General features: G+C 47.1%; 1 protein-coding gene across 1 annotated transcript in view; it reads left to right on the forward strand.

Moving 5' to 3' along the window:
• Nucleotides 1-830: 830 nt before the first annotated feature.
• Nucleotides 831-23048, forward strand: part of LOC138365979 (mucin-1-like) — a 41173-nt gene continuing 18955 nt past the window's right edge. The window contains exon 1 of the mRNA XM_069326695.1: nucleotides 831-869. Within this exon, the coding sequence (XP_069182796.1) occupies nucleotides 831-869 (39 nt within the window). The remainder of the gene's footprint in view (nucleotides 870-23048) is intronic.

The raw sequence follows: 23048 nt of genomic DNA on the forward strand, positions 1-23048 counted from the left end.
AAGATCCAATTGGGGTCCAAGGGACACACAAAGCACTCAATCTGACTACTTTTCCCCCATCCCAAATCCTGGAATCCAAACATGAAGGCTCCAGGGCAGAGCCGGCATCCATGTCCACTGCCCAGGATAGAAAAGTGGTGCTCAAGGGAGAGGAAGGGGTAGGCAGGGTGGAAGAGAACTGGAACCTTGACGGGACTAGTCATCTCAACTGCCTCCACGCCTTAAGTGGAAGAAGCTACCCCCCCCCCAATATGGCCGAGCCACATCCTACCCCGACTCTCAAACCCTCAGACATTTCGGGGCTGGAATGTGGAAGGGATGGGAAGGAAAGAACACAAGCTGAGTGAGCCACAACGAAAGGACAAGGAAAAATAAATGCAGACGGAGCCAAGGTGGAGTTCACCAACAACTACAATTCCAATTTCGTTTTGGCCGCCGAAGTCCATCGTAACAACACCACCAAGGCCTCTGGCTATTCCCCCAGTATGGACGCACCTTAACAGCACTGTCTTGACCTACTGCCCCAGAACTGACACACCTTGACATCACTGACATCACCTATAGCTACTGCTCGAGTGGTAGCCCACCTCGACTATACTATCATTGACTTAGTACTGACGAATCTTAACAATGTGTCATATCCTTCCGCCATCTTTACTTTCACAAAGAAAAATAATTGTAAGAGAAATAGATAATATTGTCTTCTAAGCCCACTAACTACATACAAGATTGTGAGGTTTGGTGCGATAATGAAAGTGCAACTTCCTCCATATATTTTGTGGAGAGACAAAGCACAAAAGGTGCAGGTGCAGGTGTAAGAAGAATGCGAGATGCGCGGCGCGTCAACGCGGAAGCTTAAACTCTCGATGGTATGTGGCGACGCCGCCTCCCTTATAATATACCGGAGCTTGGCTCCCTGGAGGCCGGTCCACTCACCAGGGGACCACCTCTGGAGGCCTCCAGTGTCTCATGCATGGAGGCCGCTCCACTCACCAGGGCACCACCTCTGGAGGCCTCCAGTGTCTCATGCATGGAGGCCGCTCCACTCAGCAGGGGACCACCTCTGGAGGCCTCCAGTTTTCCCCCTGGAATACGACCGCCAAATCGTTGAACAACCAAGTACCCATTTACTGCTGCGTGAACAGAGGTTACAGTTAAGGATTGGCGCCCGGTCGATCCTCCCCGGCCAGGATGCGAACCCAGGCCAAAGCGCTGGCAAAGCATCGGACGAGTACTTGACCACTGCGTCATGGAGACGGTATAACCATATATCTGACTTTAACAGCAACTTGTATATAAATAATGTGTATAAATCCTTGAGGATCCAGAAGGTCTTGTCTGAGTACTCATTATTTTCTTCTCCGAGGCTATGGGTCCCTACACTTGCACCAGAGGTGGTACCCCTTTAGGTATAAAAAAAATAATGTCATATAATTTGCTAAAATATCTATGGTAGGTTGTGCAGTATCTAGTTGAGAATCAAGTCATATTAAGTGAATTAAGACTAAGTATACTGTATATGTATAACCTAGAGAAGGGACGCAAATTATGAATATTAATGTCTCAAAAAATAGGACAGCGAAAAGTTTAGACGAGATATTTAGAAGAGAAGTGAAGAGTAGTGGAGAGAGAGCTAGAGGAGAAAGCCGCCCCCTTAAGGTCCCGTTACCCAGGCTGGCGGAGTGGGTTGACGGCCTGCTGGTCCTCCTCTAATATTACCCCACCAACCACCACCACCTTCACACCAACTGTATTCAGGATACAGCCCTCTACCCACCACCTGGTCGCTCGCATGCATTACCAATGAATTATAGAGTCTTGTATTCATAGGGCGGGAGCAGAATATTGACTATTCAAAGTGGCAGTACGGAGGTGAAGCAGCTGACAACATGGTATAGTGTTGGTCCACCTTCTTAAGAACACACAAGATTACAATCACTTGCATGACAAGATAAACATTCCCCTACACTTATTAGAGCATAACTACATGCAAGTAGGCCAAAAGAACCAAAATAAGAGCCTCACGTTGACATAGAAGTGTGACATTTTGGGCGAGAAAGATGTGATATTAATGTGACCTACATACCGAGTGTGGGTTCTGGCCGGAGAGTTCCTCTACCATTTTCTCCTTACGGAATATGATCTGGTTGAAAATAAAAGTTTTGTTGACTCTTCTTGTTGGAAGACGGTATAGGCAGAGGCAACACAGTTGGGCGTGTGAATAAAACACACGTATTTCACGCTAGTGGTTGACTGCTCAGGCAGATATATGTCGCCATGAGGGAGTTTGTGGGTCAGTGTGTCTGGGTTCGTCCTCCATGCTTCCTCGTCTGCCAGTATTTGCTCCTGCTGGGGTTTTCTCCGTTTCATCTCTGGTACTTTTCAGTACTTCTTTCTTTCAGGTAGGCTGCCTATAGTCATGTATATTTGTTTCCTGTTAAGAGTTTTCATATGTTACTTGTGGGTTTGATTATTTTGTACATGTATAATTTTTTGAGATGGATTCCAGTGAAGATCGCAACCCGTTCACGCAAATTTAATAAGTCAATATTGACTTATTAAATATGTGCATAGGTGACATACTTAACATAATAGATACCTTTAAAAGATTCATAGAAAACACCGACCTTACCTAACCTTGTTAGTATCTTAAGATAAGCATCTTATAGCTTCGTAATTACAATTATTACCTAACCTATAATAGGTATAGGTTAAGTAATAATTGTAATTACGAAGCAATAAGATGCTTATCTTAAGATACTAACAAGGTTAGGTAAGGTATGACTAAGCATTCAGTGAGATGGGGATATTACATGAACTTAAAAGACAAAATATAATATTAATTAAAAAAAATATATAGACGATAATAAAGTGGATAATAGCTAGTTCTTGACCTATACTGTGTTTGTACCTAATTTTATTAATAATAATCTAAAAAAGACACATTGGAAGTATGGGTTTGATGAGTAAATATGATGGTATTAGTGCCACTCTCACACGCACTCATCACATTCATACGCGCGTATACGCACGCACTCACATGCCACACCACCACACCACCACCACCACATAGATACACTGTCTATCTGCATAGGTCCAGATAGACACATTGCTTATCTGGACCTAAAAAAAGGCTTTTGACAGTCACACACAAGGGCCTGTTTTGGAAACTGGAACATGCTGGACGGGTGACAGGAAGACTGCTGACGGGTTAACAATTTTCTGACAGATGAGGGCAGTAATCAGAGATAATGTACCTGACTGGAGGAGTGTTACTAGCGGAGTACCACAGGGCTCAGTTCTTGCACCATGTTGTTGTTGTTCAAGATATTATGAATATTAATGTAATATTAAAGATTCAGCTACTGGGAACAAACAGTTCCAAGTAGCACGGGCTATGGTGAGCCCGTAGTGGACTTACCTGGCACAGGAGCGGGGCTGTAACTTGACCAAATGAGTCCATTTGGTCAATTGAAATTGTTCTTGCACCAGTAATGTTCATCGTCTACATAAACCATCCACCAGAAGGAATACAGAACTATATATGCAGGCGAGGAGTCACAATAACGTGGCTAAAGTAGGTTGACCAGACCACACACTAGAAGGTGAAGGGACGGCGACGTTTCGGTCCGTCCTGGACCATTCTCAAGTCGATTATGAATGGTCCAGGACGGGCCGAAACGTCGTCGTCCCTTCACCTTCTAGTGTGTGATCTGGTCAACACAGAACTATATGAACATGTTAGCTGATGACGCTAAGATACTGGGGAAGACAGGAGACGCAGGCGATTGTAATGCGTCAAATTTACCTAAATAAAATGAGTGCTTGGGACACCAGGTGGCGAATGGAATTCAACGCGCGCACACGAGAACAAGAAATATATAAAACGAATAAATCATAATAAGTCAATCCTGGGAATGAGGGAAAAGATGAGAGAGATGTACAGAGGCAGGAAAGATATACCAAAAGGAAGAGGAAAAGAAGTGAGAGGAAGTACAAAAACCATGATTCATCTCTATTTTTTTGTTTTTCATGAATCATCAAGACACGCCAAGAGGCAGAAAGAAAACGGAAATCAATACATTAGAGAAAACCAGGATAAATATAACGGGATGTGTAGCTAGACCAATGGTCAAGTCACACCTGAAAGGTCCTGGGTTTGATCCCCCTCCCCTCACAGGATGCAGACGTTTGGGCACATTTCCTTTTACCTGATACTCCTGTTCACCAAACAGTAAAGAGATACCTGTGAGTTAGGCCAGTGTTGATGGTTGCATTCTGGAGAAGGCCGGTCGTTGGCCCCTGGACGACCATATACGCCAAGCTGGCGTCCTCCCTCCAGAACTGGCACGCCAATACAGTAGTTAATTCATACGTAATCACCAGAAAATGTATGAAATTGGCATTGAATTTTAGACTAGGCTAGGTGCACCAAAGCCATATTAGAAGAAATGTGAGCAAATACAAGAGGTTTGGAGTACCGGGTGTGTGAGAGAGCGCCTTCAGCGTCCGCACAGATGCCAGTTCATATATTGGCCCCGTACACTTATAGACTGGTTGGTACAGTGACGGCCTTGCTCCTGCCAGAGTCCACGTTCAATCCCCGATGGCCTAAATGGTTAGGCGGCGTTACTTTACTCCGCCCTTGTCCTCACACACCGGATTGTTACCTTACCCTACGTCTTGCCTTCCAGAAGACTGCACCTAAACAACTCCCTGAGAGAATATGAGCGGCAGCCTGGAGAGAGAGAGAGAGTGGCAAATACTGAATCAAGAAGAGGGAAGATAGAGGACTAGAGGAACCAGAGGAGTTCAAAACTGCAAGACCTTACCACATATCTCCAGAGATACTGAAAGAAGCTGCACAGCGTCGTATTGTACCTCTTAATTGACTTCTAAAGCATCACTTACAAGGATAGCGTAAGTCAGCAGCTTGACGAAGTCTTAAATATAATAAATATACTGTATAAGAAATGTGAGTGGCAGGAGGCCCTGGACTACAGACCTGCTTCACTAAGAAGCGTAACGCTGCAAGATACTATACAGAATAAGAAGACTAATGGAACATAATGGACATAATTAGGTTTGTAGAGGACCATGAACACATCCTTAATGAAGGGGCACTGTGGCTGACGGTCTTGCACCAGGACACACACACACACACACACACACACACACACACACACACACACACACACACACACACACACACACACACACACACACACACACTGTCTTTCCACACCGCCTTAACAGCTTTCAACATAGTTACAGAGAGGGGCACCGAGCAGTCGTGGGCAACAGGCGACAGCTTCGTCTCGTCCAGATGATGCCAAAGTGAACATAATTGCTTGGGTGGAAGACACTGGAAGAAGAACTAACATGTCAACAATGCTGTTCACAGGATGACGTCCTTCCAGTTAACACAACGTTATCTTGAGATAATTTCGGGGCTTTAGTGTCCCCGCGGCCCGGTCCTCGACCAGGCCTCCAGCGTCACCAAAATGATGTACTCAAGTGGCTGACCCTCACCCAGGACCCACCATAGAAAACGAAGCTGCCCGTCAATTTTGTCAGCCGCTGTGATTTATAGTACATTATATTTTTGTCCGTTGTGGCTTTATACGGCGAGATACGATAGCGTCCTCGATAGGAAGGATAGGAAGATAGGAAGGATAGGAAGGTCCTCGCCTCCGAGGACCTTCCTTCATCACTAGTCCTCAGTGCTCGCAAGCTAGAAAGTTTTCTTTTAACGTAAAGGTAGTAAATTAATTAATAATACAGGTAATTCATTGTGTCGGGGGACAGGCAGCCAGAGGGTATTCATACACGTTAGGCTTATATCGAGCCCTCTTTGAGGTCGAGTTACTGACCCCGCCCAGGAAGCTACCCCACAACAAGCTGACCAACTCCTGGGTGCCTACTTACTGCTAGGAGAACAGGTGCATTAGGTGAAAGAAAATGCGCCCAACCGTTTATGCTTAAAATCAACCTATGCCTCAGGCATAGTATATATATTAGCTTTATCTAGCAGAATATAGAATATTAGCTTTATCTAGCAGAATATAGAATATTAGCTTTATCTAGCAGAATATAGAATATTAGCTTTATCTAGCAGAATATAGCTGTAACATTCTGTAACTCATTTTATATGTATGTACTTTTACCTGAATAAATTAATATTATTATTTGTCCTGTCCCGCTCGGGATTCGAACACAGAATTCTCGATTGCGAGGAGAGTAGAGACCCCCAGGCTCCAGCACCACCCTCGCCAGGGTCACCAGCAGGGGCTCAACAAGCCTCAGTGCTCCACACAACACCATTTTTAACCCACAAGGAAATAAACCCACGAAATAGTCTACCCGCCGAAACCAGTTCAAAATCCAACTGGAAAAAAAACTCTCCGGATGAATGGGGTGACCACCGACAAGCCGCAGGCTTCCTGTTACCACTAAACATGATGGCCCTCGGGTAAATATATGAGTGTGCTCTCTCATTAAGAACGGAATCTAGCTCTCTCCTCGGCTAAATGTCTAGCGCGAGTATTTCGTGAGAGCGGCGAGGCTCTACTTCGTCGAGCCGTCCATCTTGTGTGGGTCTCCCCGGGGGCCTTCCTCGCCTGGCGGGAGGAGCGCATAGTTCTCCTTCCATCACATATGAGGTGTTTCTCTCCCTGGAGCGGGAGGCGCAGGCTCCGGCGCGGCCACCAGTGACCGCTACCCAGCGACGTCACCCTCAGGTATCCGGGTCACCCCCTCCCCACACACACACTTTCTTCCATATCCTATATAGTCGCCTGAAAGTAGTTCCCTGTGTGTTCCTCTGCCTCCTTGTGTAGTCCTCCACCACCTGGTGTAGTCCTCCACCTCCTGGTGTAGTCCTCCACCTCCTGGTGTAGTCCTCCACCTCCTGGTGTAGTCCTCCACCACCTGGTGTAGTCCACCACCTCCTGGTGTAGCCCACCACCACCTGGTGTAGTCCACCACCTCCTGGTGTAGTCCACCACCACCTGGTGTAGTCCACCACCTCCTGGTGTAGTCCACCACGTCCTGGTGTAGTCCACCACCTCCTGGTGTAGTCCTCCACCTCCTGGTGTAGTCCTCCACCTCCTGGTGTAGTCCTCCACCACCTGGTGTAGTCCACCACCTCCTGGTGTAGTCCACCACCTCCTGGTGTAGTCCTCCACCTCCTGGTGTAGTCCTCCACCACCTGGTGTAGTCCACCACCTCCTGGTGTAGTCCACCACCTCCTTGTGTAGTCCTCCACCACCTGGTGTAGTCCACCACCACCACCTGGTGTAGTCCACCACCTCCTGGTGTAGTCCACCACCACCTGGTGTAGTCCACCACCTCCTGGTGTAGTCCTCCACCTCCTGGTGTAGTCCTCCACCTCCTGGTGTAGTCCACCACCACCTGGTGTAGTCCACCACCTCCTGGTGTAGTCCTCCACCTCCTGGTGTAGTCCTCCACCTCCTGGTGTAGTCCACCACCACCTGGTGTAGTCAACCACCTCCTGGTGTAGTCCTCCACCTCCTGGTGTAGTCCACCACCTCCTGGTGTAGTCCTCCACCTCCTGGTGTAGTCCTCCACCTCCTGGTGTAGTCCACCACCACCTGGTGTAGTCCACCACCTCCTGGTGTAGTCCTCCACCTCCTGGTGTAGTCCTCCACCTCCTGGTGTAGTCCACCACCACCTGGTGTAGTCAACCACCTCCTGGTGTAGTCCTCCACCTCCTGGTGTAGTCCTCCACCTCCTGGTGTAGTCCTCCACCTCCTGGTGTAGTCAACCACCTCCTGGTGTAGTCAACCACCTCCTGGTGTAGTCCTCCACCTCCTGGTGTAGTCCTCCACCTCCTGGTGTAGTCCTCCACCTCCTGGTGTAGTCAACCACCTCCTGGTGTAGTCAACCACCTCCTGGTGTAGTCCTCCACCTCCTGGTGTAGTCCTCCACCTCCTGGTGTAGTCCTCCACCTCCTGGTGTAGTCCTCCACCTCCTGGTGTAGTCCACCACCACCTGGTGTAGTCCACCACCACCTGGTGTAGTCCACCACCACCTGGTGTAGTCCACCACCACCTGGTGTAGTCCACCACCTCCTGGTGTAGTCCACCACCTCCTGGTGTAGTCCACCACCACCTGGTGTAGTCCACCACCCCCTGGTGTAGTCCACCACCACCTGGTGTAGTCCACCACCACCTGGTGTAGTCCACCACCACCTGGTGTAGTCCACCACCTCCTGGTGTAGTCCACCACCACTTGGTGTAGTCCACCACCACCTGGTGTAGTCCACCACCACCTGGTGTAGTCCACCACCACCTGGTGTAGTTCACCACCACCTGGTGTAGTCCACCACCACCTGGTGTAGTCCACCACCACCTGGTGTAGTCCACCACCACCTGGTGTAGTCCACCACCACCTGGTGTAGTCCACCACCACCTGGTGTAGTCCACCACCTCCTGGTGTAGTCCACCACCTCCTGGTGTAGTCCACCACCACCTGGTGTAGTCCACCACCACCTGGTGTAGTCCACCACCACCTGGTGTAGTCCACCACCACCTGGTGTAGTCCACCACCACCTGGTGTAGTCCACCACCACCTGGTGTAGTCCACCACCACCTGGTGTAGTCCACCACCACCTGGTGTAGTCCACCACCACCTGGTGTAGTCCACCACCACCTGGTGTAGTCCACCACCACCTGGTGTAGTCCACCACCACCTGGTGTAGTCCACCACCACCTGGTGTAGTCCACCACCACCTGGTGTAGTCCACCACCTCCTGGTGTAGTCCACCACCACCTGGTGTAGTCCACCACCACCTGGTGTAGTCCACCACCACCTGGTGTAGTCCACCACCACCTGGTGTAGTCCACCACCACCTGGTGTAGTCCACCACCACCTGGTGTAGTCCACCACCTCCTGGTGTAGTCCACCACCACCTGGTGTAGTCCACCACCACCTGGTGTAGTCCACCACCACCTGGTGTAGTCCACCACCACCTGGTGTTGTCCACCACCACCTGGTGTAGTCCACCACCACCTGGTGTAGTCCACCACCACCTGGTGTAGTCCACCACCACCTGGTGTAGTCCACCACCACCTGGTGTAGTCCACCACCACCACAGGAAGGAATAAATGACTTAGACGTAAGATACCAAGCTGACCATCCCAGCGCTGACGGGTCAACGGTCGTTGTGTTCTCAGGTGGTGCTGCAACTCTCCCTGGCTGAGTGGGCTGCGCTCACGAGTGGCTTCCCATTGTGGGGAACATGTGGCTTACTAGGCTCTCCATCCCCCCCTGCCATAGCATCGAACCTGCGTCCATCCGGTTGCGAGTCGACTTCGTTAACCATTGTTTTTGGCGGCAGGTGTGTTTGTGTGGAAGCTCATTTGACTTGAATGGCTTGATGTGTGTTTATGTCTGGTTGGGATGAGAGTTGACGGAGTCACCTTCTCCAGGGTTAACACATTGTGGCGGAGTGTTGTGGTTGATGCTTTGAGCAATAGTAACATTTATAATAATACTAATACTGATAAATCATTTAGTCATGAGGAGGAGGATTCGAACCTGTACTCTGGACTCCCAAGCATAGATTCCAAGCATTTGTTCTCGTTGATGCGTCGCATTAATGTGATATCTTTGTGCAGCAGGAATAAAATAATAATAATTACTAATACTAATACTAATAATACTGGTAATACTAATAATGATGATCACGTCACTCACCAGCACTCCAACCTCACGGGTTCGATTCCCAGACGTTATAATGTGTGACCTACTACCTCAGCTTACCTAGTAGTACATATGTACCCGGAAGTTAGTGGGACGCGGGCTGATACCTCAGGAGGGCCAGATGGTCCACCTTGACGGACCTCCATACAAGCCTAAAGTATTAACCTGATTTTATCTGAGGGGCCACTAACACACTAGTGGCCTCGACGAAGACAGGAAGCCGGCGGCTTGTTAAACGTCCCCCCTATTTGTCCTGATGAATTTTTCAAGTTGGATTTTACAACAATATTATGGCATTTACGACATTTGCGGGTAGGTGGTTCCATAAGTTTATAACCCTATGGGTGAAGAAAGCATCTCTATCCTACATTGTGACTTGTTGAGCTTGAATTGAGCAGTCAAGCCTGGCCTCGGGCCGGGCTTAGGGAGTAGAAGAACTCCCAGAACTCCATCAACCAGGTATCACTCCGTTGCTCCTTGTTTGTGTTACGTCTAATCTTTTAAAGAAGATGATGTCTAGATTAACATCCTCCAATGTGTTCAGTATTTAAAAGTTTGTATGAGATGAGCCTTGTCATGTCTGGTTTGTTGTGTTGTGTAAGCCCCGTGGCCCTCAACCGTTCTTGGTATGAGAGTCGAGTTAGTTTCAAGATTCAAAATGTTTATTCAGGTAAAAGTACATGCACAGAAGATGAGTTACAAACATAATGTTGGATTTATAGATAGAGTTAGTATATACAATACCTAAAGCCACTAATACGCATAGCGTTAGGGCGCTCCTGGAATGGGCAGTTCTGCAATGATATTGTTGCCCAGTATTGCACTTTCTCCAGAGCTGCTGTAGTTCCTGCTGCCGCTGAGGTCGCTGTGCTTGCAGACACGAGTCACCTGGAGGCGCTCCACACATTTATACAACTGAATAACTGCCTCTCAGATCAAATTAATTAGTATTAATTACATTATTACCTCTATTTTTGTCCACTAGTCGCTACCACTACCACCATCATCACCATCATCACCACCATCATCACCATCATCACCATCATCATCACCACCATCACCACCATCATCACCATCATCACCATCATCACCACCATCATCACCATCATCACCACCATCATCACCATCATCATCACCATCATCACCATCACCATCATCACCATCATCACCACCATCATCACCATCATCACCATCATCATCACCATCATCATCACCACCATCATCACCATCATCACCACCATCATCACCATCATCACCATCATCACCACCATCATCACCACCATCATCACCATCACCATCATCACCATCATCACCACCATCATCACCATCACCATCATCACCATCATCACCATCACCATCACCATCATCACCATCATCATCATCACCATCATCATCACCACCATCATCACCATCATCACCACCATCATCACCACCATCATCACCATCACCACCATCACCATCATCATCATCACCACCGCCACTACCACCACCATCATCACCACCATCATCACCATCATCACCATCATCACCACCACCACAACCACAGTCACTACCACCACTATTACCTGTATTTATATCCACTCTCCACCACCACCACCACGATTCCACCACCACCATCAACCATCACCAAAACCAACCCCCACCACTACCACCAACACCACACCACCACCACCAGTCACTACCACCACCCCCTATATTAATTGTATTCATCTCCACTCTCCTCCACCACAATTACCAGAGCCAAGCACCATCACGAATCGTCGACATCGTTCCAGCTCCTCAACACACCCCAAAAGACCACAGACTATCCACTGGGATAGTCCCAGAATGAGAAGATTGCCCCATCACTGCTTGAACATATACTAAGAACAAAGCTCGGCTCCTATCAGCACCCCATGCTGGGGATTTTTCATTTGCTGCACCCAACGCAGCCCTGGGACTGGCATTGATCACCCGGCCCTGCGTATTAGAGTAGTCCTCCGCCTTGCTGCCACCATCCTCACTGAACACAGGTGATAGACCATCTGTGGAAGAGCGATGATAGACTAATGTGGTCAAGACGGTCTGATACGCCATTAATCTCCGGGGTAAGACTGTGCGACATGAGAGGTCAGTGCCCGAAACGCTTTGCGTAATAGTGGCTTTAGGCATTGTATGTACTAGTTCTGTCTATAAATCCATCAACTTTGTATCTTACCTTGTATGTATGTACCTTACCTGAATAAAAATTTATTTATTTATTATTTAGTGGCATCATCAAGAGGAGACTCGCCACACCGCGCTACGCGACACGAAGAGAACCACACCTATACGGATACAATGACACAGCTACGGGCTCACCATAGCCTGTGCTGCTTGGAACTTTTTGTTCCAGGCAGGGAATCTTAAACAACAACAACAACAACCCCAGAAGCATGCAGAAGGCGTCACTGTGCTCCCCCTGGAAGGATGGGAAGGTAGTGGTGTGGGACTACACAGCCACACTGGCCAGTACCTACCATCAACACTGTAATCAAAGGGGGTGATGCTATGTCAATTACGCTGTTCTACCTCTTCGCCATTACTTCATTACACACACAAATCACAATAGCGTGATGCATCAAATGAACAAATCCACAAGGGCCGTGACGAAGGTTCGAACCTACGTCCTTGTGGATTTGTTCAATTGATGCATCACGCTATTGTGTTGTTGTTTTAGATTTAGCTACTCAGAACGAAGTGTCTATGTAGCATGGGCTATGGTGAACCCGTAAAAATCGTTATTGTGATTTCTGTGTGTAATGAAGTAAGGGGAAAGAGATAGAACAGCCTATTGACACAGCTCGGGTGCAGGGGGGAGTTGCATAAAACCCTGGTTGGTATAAAGAGAGTGATGCTGCTTCTTTCAAGACAACGCCATCGAGGACCGGGCCGCGGGGACACTAAAAAGCCCCGAAATCATCTCAAGATAACCTCAAGAAATATAGACGTGTGGCACATTGCTACAGCTTGGTCCTGACTGGCCTGGTAACCCTCTGCTCGTGGGGGTAACTGCCTGCATTTGAAATTTCAGAAGGAATTGAGCGACAAACTAATCCTCGTCATAGAGCGGCAAGTGAAGTTCGAGCGTCTGAGTGTGGCGGTTGAGAGAGGGAACACCTACAGCATCTCCGGCACGAGGCCAGCCCCGGAGGTGGTGGTGGAGGTGCTTGACCCGCAATACTTCTCAAATTGGTTTATGACATTAATAAATTTTGTTGCTGTGTTTTTCATTTCACTTGCACAAGTTATGTCATGTATAAGTTAATGCCACACAATTTGTAATGCCATCAGGTACAATAAAGTTCTCAATCAAATAGAGGGGCGTAGGGGAAACTACACAAGATATTAGAGGCAAATGTTATCTGAATGCTCCCTATTTGCTTCTCGGAGGCTATGGGTCCCCACAACCGCACTATATATATATGTATATATATATATATATATATATATATATATATATATATATATATATATATATGGAAGGGAGTACCACCTCTAGCTGGAAGAAGGGGGACCCATAGCCTCGGAGGAAACCACGCATAACGCATTAGAGGGAATGTTTAGATCCCCTCCAATACAGTTTCTGACTCTATTGTGATCCCCTCCAATACAGTATATATATATATATATATATATATATATATATATATATATATATATATATATATATATATATATATATATATATATATATATATATATATATATATAATCTCGTTGAAAACGACAAAGTTTTAGATTTATGATTGTAGCAGGAATCTTCTTGATATTCCTTATGTTTTTCTTTACTGAGGCAGGAAGTTGAAAAATTAACTCTTCAAAGTTCATTGCTATAAAAATGAAAAATGTCATTAAAATGCAAATAAAAAAGTCAATAAAAAGTAAAAATGAACTTTGGAGAGTTACTTTTTCAACTTCCTGCTTCAATGAAGAAAAACATACTATATCGACATAGAAAACAGGAATATTGAGAAGATTCGTGCCAGAACCATAAATCTAAACCTTTCTGTCGTTTTCAACGCTATACTCACACACATATATATGTGAACAAGCCTGAATGGTCCCCAGGCATATATGCAACTGAAAACTCGACACCCCAGAAGAGACTCGAACCCATACTGCCAGGAGCACTCTGTAACTGGTGTACAGGAGACCTTGTATGAACCAATTTTTTAAATTTGAGTTAAAACTAACGTAGATATATGACCGAACCTAACCTAACCGTACCTAACCTAACTTAACAAACTAACTTAACCTAACCAAAACTAACGAAACTAAATCAATAATTTATGTTCTTAATATAATAATAATATTTAAAATAAACCAATAGGAAACAATTTATTGAAAATAAAGAAAATCACTCGGCCTATTAGGCAAATCAGGCCTTGCATATTAGGCCGAGAAGTGCGTTCTGGCTACTAGGTACGACATATATATATATATATATATATATATATATATATATATATATATATATATATATATATATATATATATATATATATTATTAAATATGACCGAAAAAGTAAGATTAATAATTCTAACACGAATTTTCTCAATCTTTCGTACATTACGCTTCACTGTTGGAGGTAAATCAAAAATCACTTCTCCAAATCAAATCAAATCACTCAATCAAAAATCAAAAATCACTTTCCGTGCATATATATATATATATATATATATATATATATATATATATATATATATATATATATATATATATATATATATATATATATATATATATGCACGGAAAAACCACATTTAAAAAAATAGAGAATGTTGAACACGTTTTTGGCTCATTTCAGCTTCATTAGAGCAAGAGAGAGAGAGAGAAAGTAGTATAGAAAGAGACAGCACACACACACACACACACACACACACACACACACACACACACACACACACACACACACACACACACACACACACACACACACACACATACACACACACACAGTGTGTGTGTGTGTGTATATGTTGCATATGTAAGACATACACATATGTAATATATAATTATGTACATACACATATGTAACATGTGGAAGATATACACGTGTGTGTCATATGTCTTATATATGTAAGTTCAATCCTGGAGTATGTGGCCCCAGCATGGAGCCCGTACCTTGTCAAGCACAAGACGAAGCTTGAAAAAGTTCAGAGATATGCCACTAGGCTAGTCCCAGAACTAAGAGGCATGAGTTACGAGGAAAGGCTGCGAGAAATGCACCTTAGGACACTAGAAGACAGAAGAGTGAGGGGAGACATGATCACTACCTACAAAATTCTCAGGAATTGACAGGGTAAATAAAGATAAACTGTTTAACACTGGTGGGACACGAACAAGGGGACACAGGTGGAAACTGAGTACCCACATGAGCCACAGGGACGTTAGAAAGAACTTTTTCAGTGTCAGAGTAGTTAACAGGTGGAATGCATTAGGCAGTGATGTGGTGGAGGCTGACTCCATACACAGTTTCAAGTGTAGATATGATAGAGCCCAGTAGGCTCAGGAACCTGTACACCAGTTGATTGACGGTTGAGAGGCGGGACCAAAGAGCCAGAGCTCAACCCCCGCAAGCACAATTAGGTGAGTACACGGACACGCAAGGTCCGGGTCCACAGCCCACTGGTAAAGCCTGTACAGTGGGGTTCACATCATAAGGTGTCCCTGGGTTTCACCTGACTCTCACCCCATCTAGGTGGCCTTGAAGAGTTAGTAATGAAGCCTTTTGAAGGCTTCTGGAGCCCTCGGCCTCCTCTCCCACGCTTCCTCTCACAGCAGTTTCCATTTGCACTTTCAAGTTTACGCTGATGATCAGATCAACGAACTCAACAAACTTGGCCGGTGGAATGTTTACTTATCTTTGGGAGAAAGCTGTGGCGTGGTGTGGCTTGTCTCCTCTGGGTGGTGTGGCTGGCCATCTTCTCCAGCCAGCAACATGATACAGCAGCTCCTGGTGACACCCGAACCCATTAACATCTATGCCATTCTGTTTCCCTCTTTTGTTGCTATGACAGGATCACTTGCTGAGCCTGTCATTCAGTTCGGCTGCTTTGTTGGTGATTCCATCAGCATTTGTATGAAGATTTAAAGTCTATATTCAGAGAGAGCAAAGGAGTCTATGAGGAAAGTGAGAGGTAGTGAGAACAGGAAAGAAAAAGGAGGAGGAGGCACACAAGGAGGGGAAGAGGAGGGTAAATAATAAAGGGAGGGAGGAGAGAAGACGGTATGTGAGAGTTAGAGGAGCAATGGGAGCAAAAAAAGGAGTAGGAGGGGCAAGTGGACTAGTAGGGTGTAGAGAGAGGGAGGGATAGAAGCGGAGAGGAAGGGATAGAGGGTAAACATGGGAGGGGACGAGGACAAAGGATAGACTAGTATAACACAAGAGAAAGCGGGAAAGGCGGAAGACGAGAGGATTTGTGTGGAAGGCGGAGGAGTTAATACTGAGACTAGGAGCCACACCTTACTGTTGTGTGCCACACCTTACTGTTGTGTGCCACACCTTACTGTTGTGTGCCACACCTTACTGTTGTGTGCCACACCTTACTGTTGTGTGCCACACCTTACTGTTGTGTGCCACACCTTACTGTTGTGTGCCACACCATACTGTTGTTGGCCACACCTTACTGTTGTGTCACACCTTACTGTTGTGTGCCACACCTTACTGTTGTGTGCCACACCTTACTGTTGTTGGCCACACCTTACTGTTGTGAGTCACACCTTACTGTTGTTGGCCACACCTTACTGTTGTGTGCCACACCTTACCTGTTGTTGGCCACACCTTACTGTTGTGTGCCACACCTTACTGTTGTGAGTCACACCTTACTGTTGTTGGCCACACCTTACTGTTGTTGGCCACACCTTACTGTTGTGTGCCACACCTTACTGTTGTGTGCCACACCTTACTGTTGTTGGCCACACCTTACTGTTGTGAGTCACACCTTACTGTTGTTGGCCACACCTTACTGTTGTGTGCCACACCTTACTGTTGTTGGCCACACCTTACTGTTGTTGGCCACACCTTACTGTTGTTGGCCACACCTTACTGTTGTTGGCCACACCTTACTGTTGTGTGCCACACCTTACTGTTGTTGGCCACACCTTACTGTTGTGTGCCACACCTTACTGTTGTGTGCCACACCTTACTGTTGTTGGCCACACCTTACTGTTGTGTGCCACACCTTACTGTTGTGTGCCACACCTTACTGTTGTGGGCCACACCTTACTGTTGTTGGCCACACCTTACTGTTGTGTGCCACACCTTACTGTTGTTGGCCACACCTTACTGTTGTTGGCCACACCTTACTGTTGTTGGCCACACCTTACTGTTGTGTGCCACACCTTACTGTTGTTGGCCACACCTTACTGTTGTGTGCCACACCTTACTGTTGTTGGCCACACCTTACTGTTGTTGGCCACACCTTACTGTTGTGTGCCACACCTTACTGTTGTTGGCCACACCTTACTGTTGTGTGCCACACCTTACTGTTCTGTGCCACACCTTACTGTTGTTGGCCACACCTTACTGTTGTGTGCCACACCTTACTGTTGTGTGCCACACCTTACTGTTGTGTGCCACACCTTACTGTTGTGTGCCACACCTTACTGTTGTGTGCCACACCTTACTGTTGTGTGCCACACCTTACTGTTGTGTGCCACACCTTACTGTTGTGTGCCACACCTTACTGTTGTTGGCCACACCTTACTGTTGTGGGCCACACCACGCTACTGTGGGCCACACCACGCTACTGTGGGTCACACCACGCTACTGTGGGCCACACCACACTACTGTGAGCCACACCACGCTGCTATGGGCCACACCACGCTACTATGGGCCACACCTCGCTACTGTGGGGGGGGGGGTGGTGTGGCCCCACAGTAACCCTCCCCTGGCCATATACCGTGGTGGAGCTCCCTGGGAGAGAGAGAGAGAGAGGGGGGCCAGGACCCCGTCCTCCAAGCCACCATACCTCGAGGAATTTGTGTCGATTGGCAGGTGGAGAGGCAAGACGCCTCGAGGTATAACTCAAGAGAAAGTCTTCAGGAAACCTTTCGTCTTCACAAACCTGAAATTTCGTTATCGTCGTGTTTATCGCTAGTATCAATAGACCAATATTGCATCTATTTACTATTAATAGCTTATATAATAGCTGATGAATTCCTTGGATTTATTAAAAAATGTTTAGAATATCATTGAGGTGTAAGGGAAGGTTGGCGGCCCTGCAGACTTGGCGGGAGTGGGGGGGACCGGGAAGGTTGGCGGCCCTGCAGACTTGGCGGGAATCGAGCCCTGTGACCCAAATGTTTGCGACTTTCTGTTGGCCCGACGTCCAAGATTCCGAACCGGAAATCCTCCAGTAAAAACACCTTCCTAGAAAGCCACCTGTATTGGAGGAGAGGTTGGGGGGGAGGGGAGATGAGAGAGAGAGAGAGAGAGAGAGAGAGAGAGAGAGAGAGAGAGAGAGAGAGAGAGAGAGAGAGAGAGACAGACAGACAGACAGACAGAGAGAGAGAGAGAGAGATAAAGTTACATGAATCTACATATAGCCACACAGCCACAAACAGCCACATAGAGCCACACAGAGCCACAAAAAGCCACACAGATCCACAGAGAGCCACACAGATCCACAGAGAGCCACACAGATCCACAGAGAGCCACACAGAGCCACGGGGTGTACCACGGAGCCACGGTACCACCACGGGGACGACGCTTGGAGATTCACTCACCTATTGTGTTAGCAGGACGGTAAGATACTTGGAACCCCTGTGGGTAAGGTTGCATTATAGCAATGACTAGGTCAGGAAGGGCGTCTAGGTCCAGCAGTATTATGATTGAGGAAGAAGATAGGTTTGTGGAGAAGATGATTGGGAAATTTGTAGAGAAGAGGGATGTTTGGATAGGTGATCTAATCCAGGGGATTAAAAGTGAAGTCTTTAATAAGATACAGGGCGAGGTTCAAAGACTCAAACAAGAGTTTATGGATTATATTCAAGAGGAAATCAGGAAGAGCAGGGTAGAATGGCAAGGAGAAATATCTAGGCTTACTAATGAATTTGGCAGGAATAAGGGAAGCTTGGCAGGGGAAGGGGAAGTAGTAGTAGTAGGTGGAGTAGCGGGTGTAGGAGGGGTGGGGGTCAGCCAGGGAGAGGGCCACCAGCATGACCCTGAACTGAGAAAGAGGACAATCATAATCCATGGATTACTTGAAGCCAGGGCACCATCGAGGCAGGAAAGGATGGAGATTGAGGATTTGGAACTACAGGGGATCTTGAGAGACATGAGAGCCCAGATGGCAGGGAATGAGGTGCAAGTCCACCGACGCATTGGACCATACAACTGTAACAGGAAACGACCTGTCCTGGTACAGTTCACTAACGAAGAGGCAGTGGATTACATACTGCATCACAAACACCTACTCAGAGGTAGCGAAAATTACTACAACGTATTTATTGACAAATTCATGACGAAGGAGGAACAGATTGCCCACAGAGCAAGCAAACAACAATACGACTCTTCCCATTTGAGCGCAGCTACACACCCCAGTGCTAATCCACCCCATGCTAACCAGCTCACACGTGCTTCTCAGGTCACCCCTTTCCCAAATCAGCCGCCCCTGCTTATCTCCCCAGCACATCCCTTGACCCCTCTGACCCCACTGGAGTCAAATTCATCCCACATTCCAAGGACCCCCTCATCACCTCAACCCCCAAAACCCGTCCAGCCCTCGTCCCCTCAACCCCCAAAACCCACCCAGCTCTCATCTCCTCAACCCCCAAATCCCATCCAGACCTCATCCCCTCAACCCCAAGAACCCACCCAGACCTCATCCCCTCAACACCCAAAGCCTACCCTGCCCTCACCCCTCCTCATCCCCTCTCCTTCCATGTGACCCCCCACCCTTGCGAGGGAGGTGGGAGGTCCCCCCCACCCCCTCTATCCATCCCCCTCCCAACCTCTCAACCTCTATCTGTCTCCCAACCTTACGCCATCTCCCAACCCCTCTATGCCCTCCCTAATCTTCAGACCCAGTATGCCCTTCCTACTCCAGACCTACCTACCCAGGCCCTACCCCAGACCCTCCTACCTACCTTCCTAGAAGCCCAGCCCCCAGTAGCCCCCCAAGCACCCCTCCTGAACTCTTTCACCCCCCATACACCCCCCGGACCCCCCCAGACACCCCCTGGATCCCCCCGGACATCCCCCGGACCCTCCCCGCCCCCAGTCATCCCCCAGACACCCCCCAGATCCCCCAGATCCCCTCTGCCCCCAGTCACCCCCCAGACATCCCCCAGATCCCCCCAGACCCCCAGAGAAAGGGAGAACTCTGGTACAAGAGTTTCCATGAAGAATCTCAAGGTTTGGTACACCAATGCTGATGGGGTATCTAATAAAGCAGAAGAGATAAAAGAAAGAGTGAGTGAAGCAGATCCTGACATAGTTGCAATTGTGGAAACTAAAATTAATGACATGATCTCAGATGCTATCTTTCCTGAAGGGTACCAGGTGATACGAAAAGAGAGGACACAGAGACAGGGAGGGGGAGTAGCACTCCTAATAAAGCGGAAATGGAAGTTTGAAGACCTGGGAAATCGAGTTACCAATGAGTGCACAAGCTTCATACATGGAACTCTGACAGTAGATGGGAGGAAGATTGTGATCATGGTAATCTACAATCCCCCACCAAACAGTAGAAGACCCAGGCAGGAGTATGATGACAACAACAAAGCATGTATTGATGAACTGCAGAAGGCAGCAACACTAGCCCACAGAATGAGAGCGAAGCTGCTGATCATGGGGGACCTAAATCATGGAGAGATAAATTGGGAATCAAGGAATCCCCATGGAGGGGATGAAACGTGGGGAGCAAAATTAGTAGATGTTATAGACAGGAATTTCCTGACACAACATGTGAAGGAAGACACAAGGGAAAGAGGAGGAGATGCACCGAGCCTATTAGACCTGATTTTCACCCAGAACGTAGAAGATATCGAGAATTTAGAGCATGAAATACCTCTAGGGGCCAGTGACCATTGTGTCCTAGTCTTTGACTACATGATGGAATTCAAAATTATGACCATGGGACAAGAGATCTGGGAAAGGAGAGCTGACTACAGGAAAGGGGACTATATGAGGATAAGGGACTATCTGGGTGAAGTGCAGTGGGAGGAAGAAATTAGAGGAAAAACAGTCCAAGATATGATGGACCTAGTCATACAGAAATGCCAGGAGGCCGAAGAGAGATTTATACCAACGGTAAAGGGAAAAAATAAGAAGGAATATAATAACCCATGGTTTAATAGACAGTGTCAGGAAGCAAAAATGGCCAGCAGGCGGGAGTGGAGGAAGTACAGAAGACAAAGAACAGAGGACAACAGAAGCAGATACAACAGAGCTAGGAACGATTACATTAACATAAGACGAACATCGGAAAGGGACTATGAGAACGATATTGCAATCAAAGCGAAAAAACAACCTAAGTTACTACACAGTCATATAAGAAGAAAAATGTCGGTGAACGACCAAGTGACAAGACTAAGGAAGACAGAGGGGGCATATACTGAAAGTGACAAGGAAATCTGCGAGGCACTGAATGCCAGTTTCCATGGAGTGTTCACTACCGAGCCTGAGCAGCTCCCATTGTTGGAAGGGGTTACCCTAGATGAAAGACTATCAGATATAGAGGTGACAGCAGAGGAGGTAATGAAACAGTTGACAACTCTAGATGCAACTAAAGCAGTTGGACCAGACAAAGTATCACCGTGGATACTAAAAGAAGCAGCACAGGCCCTCAGCGTGCCTCTGGCAATGATCTTTAATGAGTCACTTATGTCAGGAGAATTGCCCAGTTGCTGGAAGAAGGCAAATGTCGTGCCGATCTTCAAGAAAGGAGATAGGGAGGAGGCACTTAACTACAGACCTGTATCACTGACAAGCATCCCCTGTAAAATACTGGAAAGAATAATTAGGCTACGACTGGTTGCACACCTGGAGAACATTAGGTTTGTGAACAAACATCAACATGGGTTCTGGACAGGGAAATCGTGCCTAACAAACCTTCTGGAATTCTATGATAAAATAACGAGGATAAGACAGGACAGAGATGGTTGGGCAGACTGCATATTTCTGGACTGCCAAAAAGCCTTTGATACAGTACCGCACATGAGACTGCTGTTCAAGCTCGAGAGGCAGGCGGGGGTGGGGGGAAAGGTCCTAGAATGGATAAGGAACTACCTAACAGGAAGGAGCCAAAGAGTTACGGTAAGGGGCGAGAAGTCGGACTGGCGAACAGTAACAAGTGGAGTACCACAAGGATCGGTGCTGGGACCAATTCTATTTCTTGTGTATGTTAACGACATGTTTACAGGCGTAGAGTCCTACATGTCGATGTTTGCGGATGATGCAAAGTTGATGAGAAGAGTTGTGACAGATGAGGATTGCAGGATCCTCCAAGAGGACCTGAACAGATTGCAGAGATGGTCAGAGAAATGGCTACTAGAATTCAACACGAGCAAATGTAAAGTTATGGAAATGGGACTAGGAGATAGGAGACCAAAGGGACAGTACACAATGAAGGGGAACAGCCTACCTGTAACGACGCGTGAAAGAGACCTGGGGGTGGACGTAACACCTAATCTATCTCCTGAGGCACATATTAATAGGATAACGACAGCAGCGTACTCTACACTGGCAAAAGTTAGAACATCATTCAGAAACCTAAGTAAGGAGGCATTTAGGGCGCTTTACACTGCCTACGTAAGGCCAGTCTTAGAGTATGCCGCCTCATCATGGAGTCCCCATCTGAAGAAGCATATAATGAAACTGGAAAAGGTTCAGAGGTTTGCAACGAGACTCGTCCCAGAGCTACGAGGGATGGGGTATGAAGAGCGCCTGAGGGAACTGTGCCTTACGACACTAGAAAGAAGAAGGGAGAGGGGGGACATGATAGGAACGTATAAGATACTCAGAGGAATTGACAGAGTGGACATAGACGAAATGTTCACACGGAATAGTAACAGAACGAGAGGACATGGATGGAAGCTTGAAACTCAGATGAGTCACAGAGATGTAAGGAAGTTTTCTTTTAGCGTGAGAGTAGTGGGGAAATGGAATGCACTTCAGGAACAGGTTGTGGAAGCAAATACTATTCATAATTTTAAAACCAGGTATGATAGGGAAATGGGACAGGAGTCATTGCTGTAAACAACCGATGCTCGAAAGGCGGGATCCAAGAGTCAATGCTCGATCCTGCAAGCACATATAGGTGAGTACATATAGGTGAGTACAGATCCACAGAGA

This window comes from Procambarus clarkii, chromosome 18 (genome assembly GCF_040958095.1).
Source record: "Procambarus clarkii isolate CNS0578487 chromosome 18, FALCON_Pclarkii_2.0, whole genome shotgun sequence".
NCBI lineage: Eukaryota > Metazoa > Arthropoda > Malacostraca > Decapoda > Cambaridae > Procambarus > Procambarus clarkii.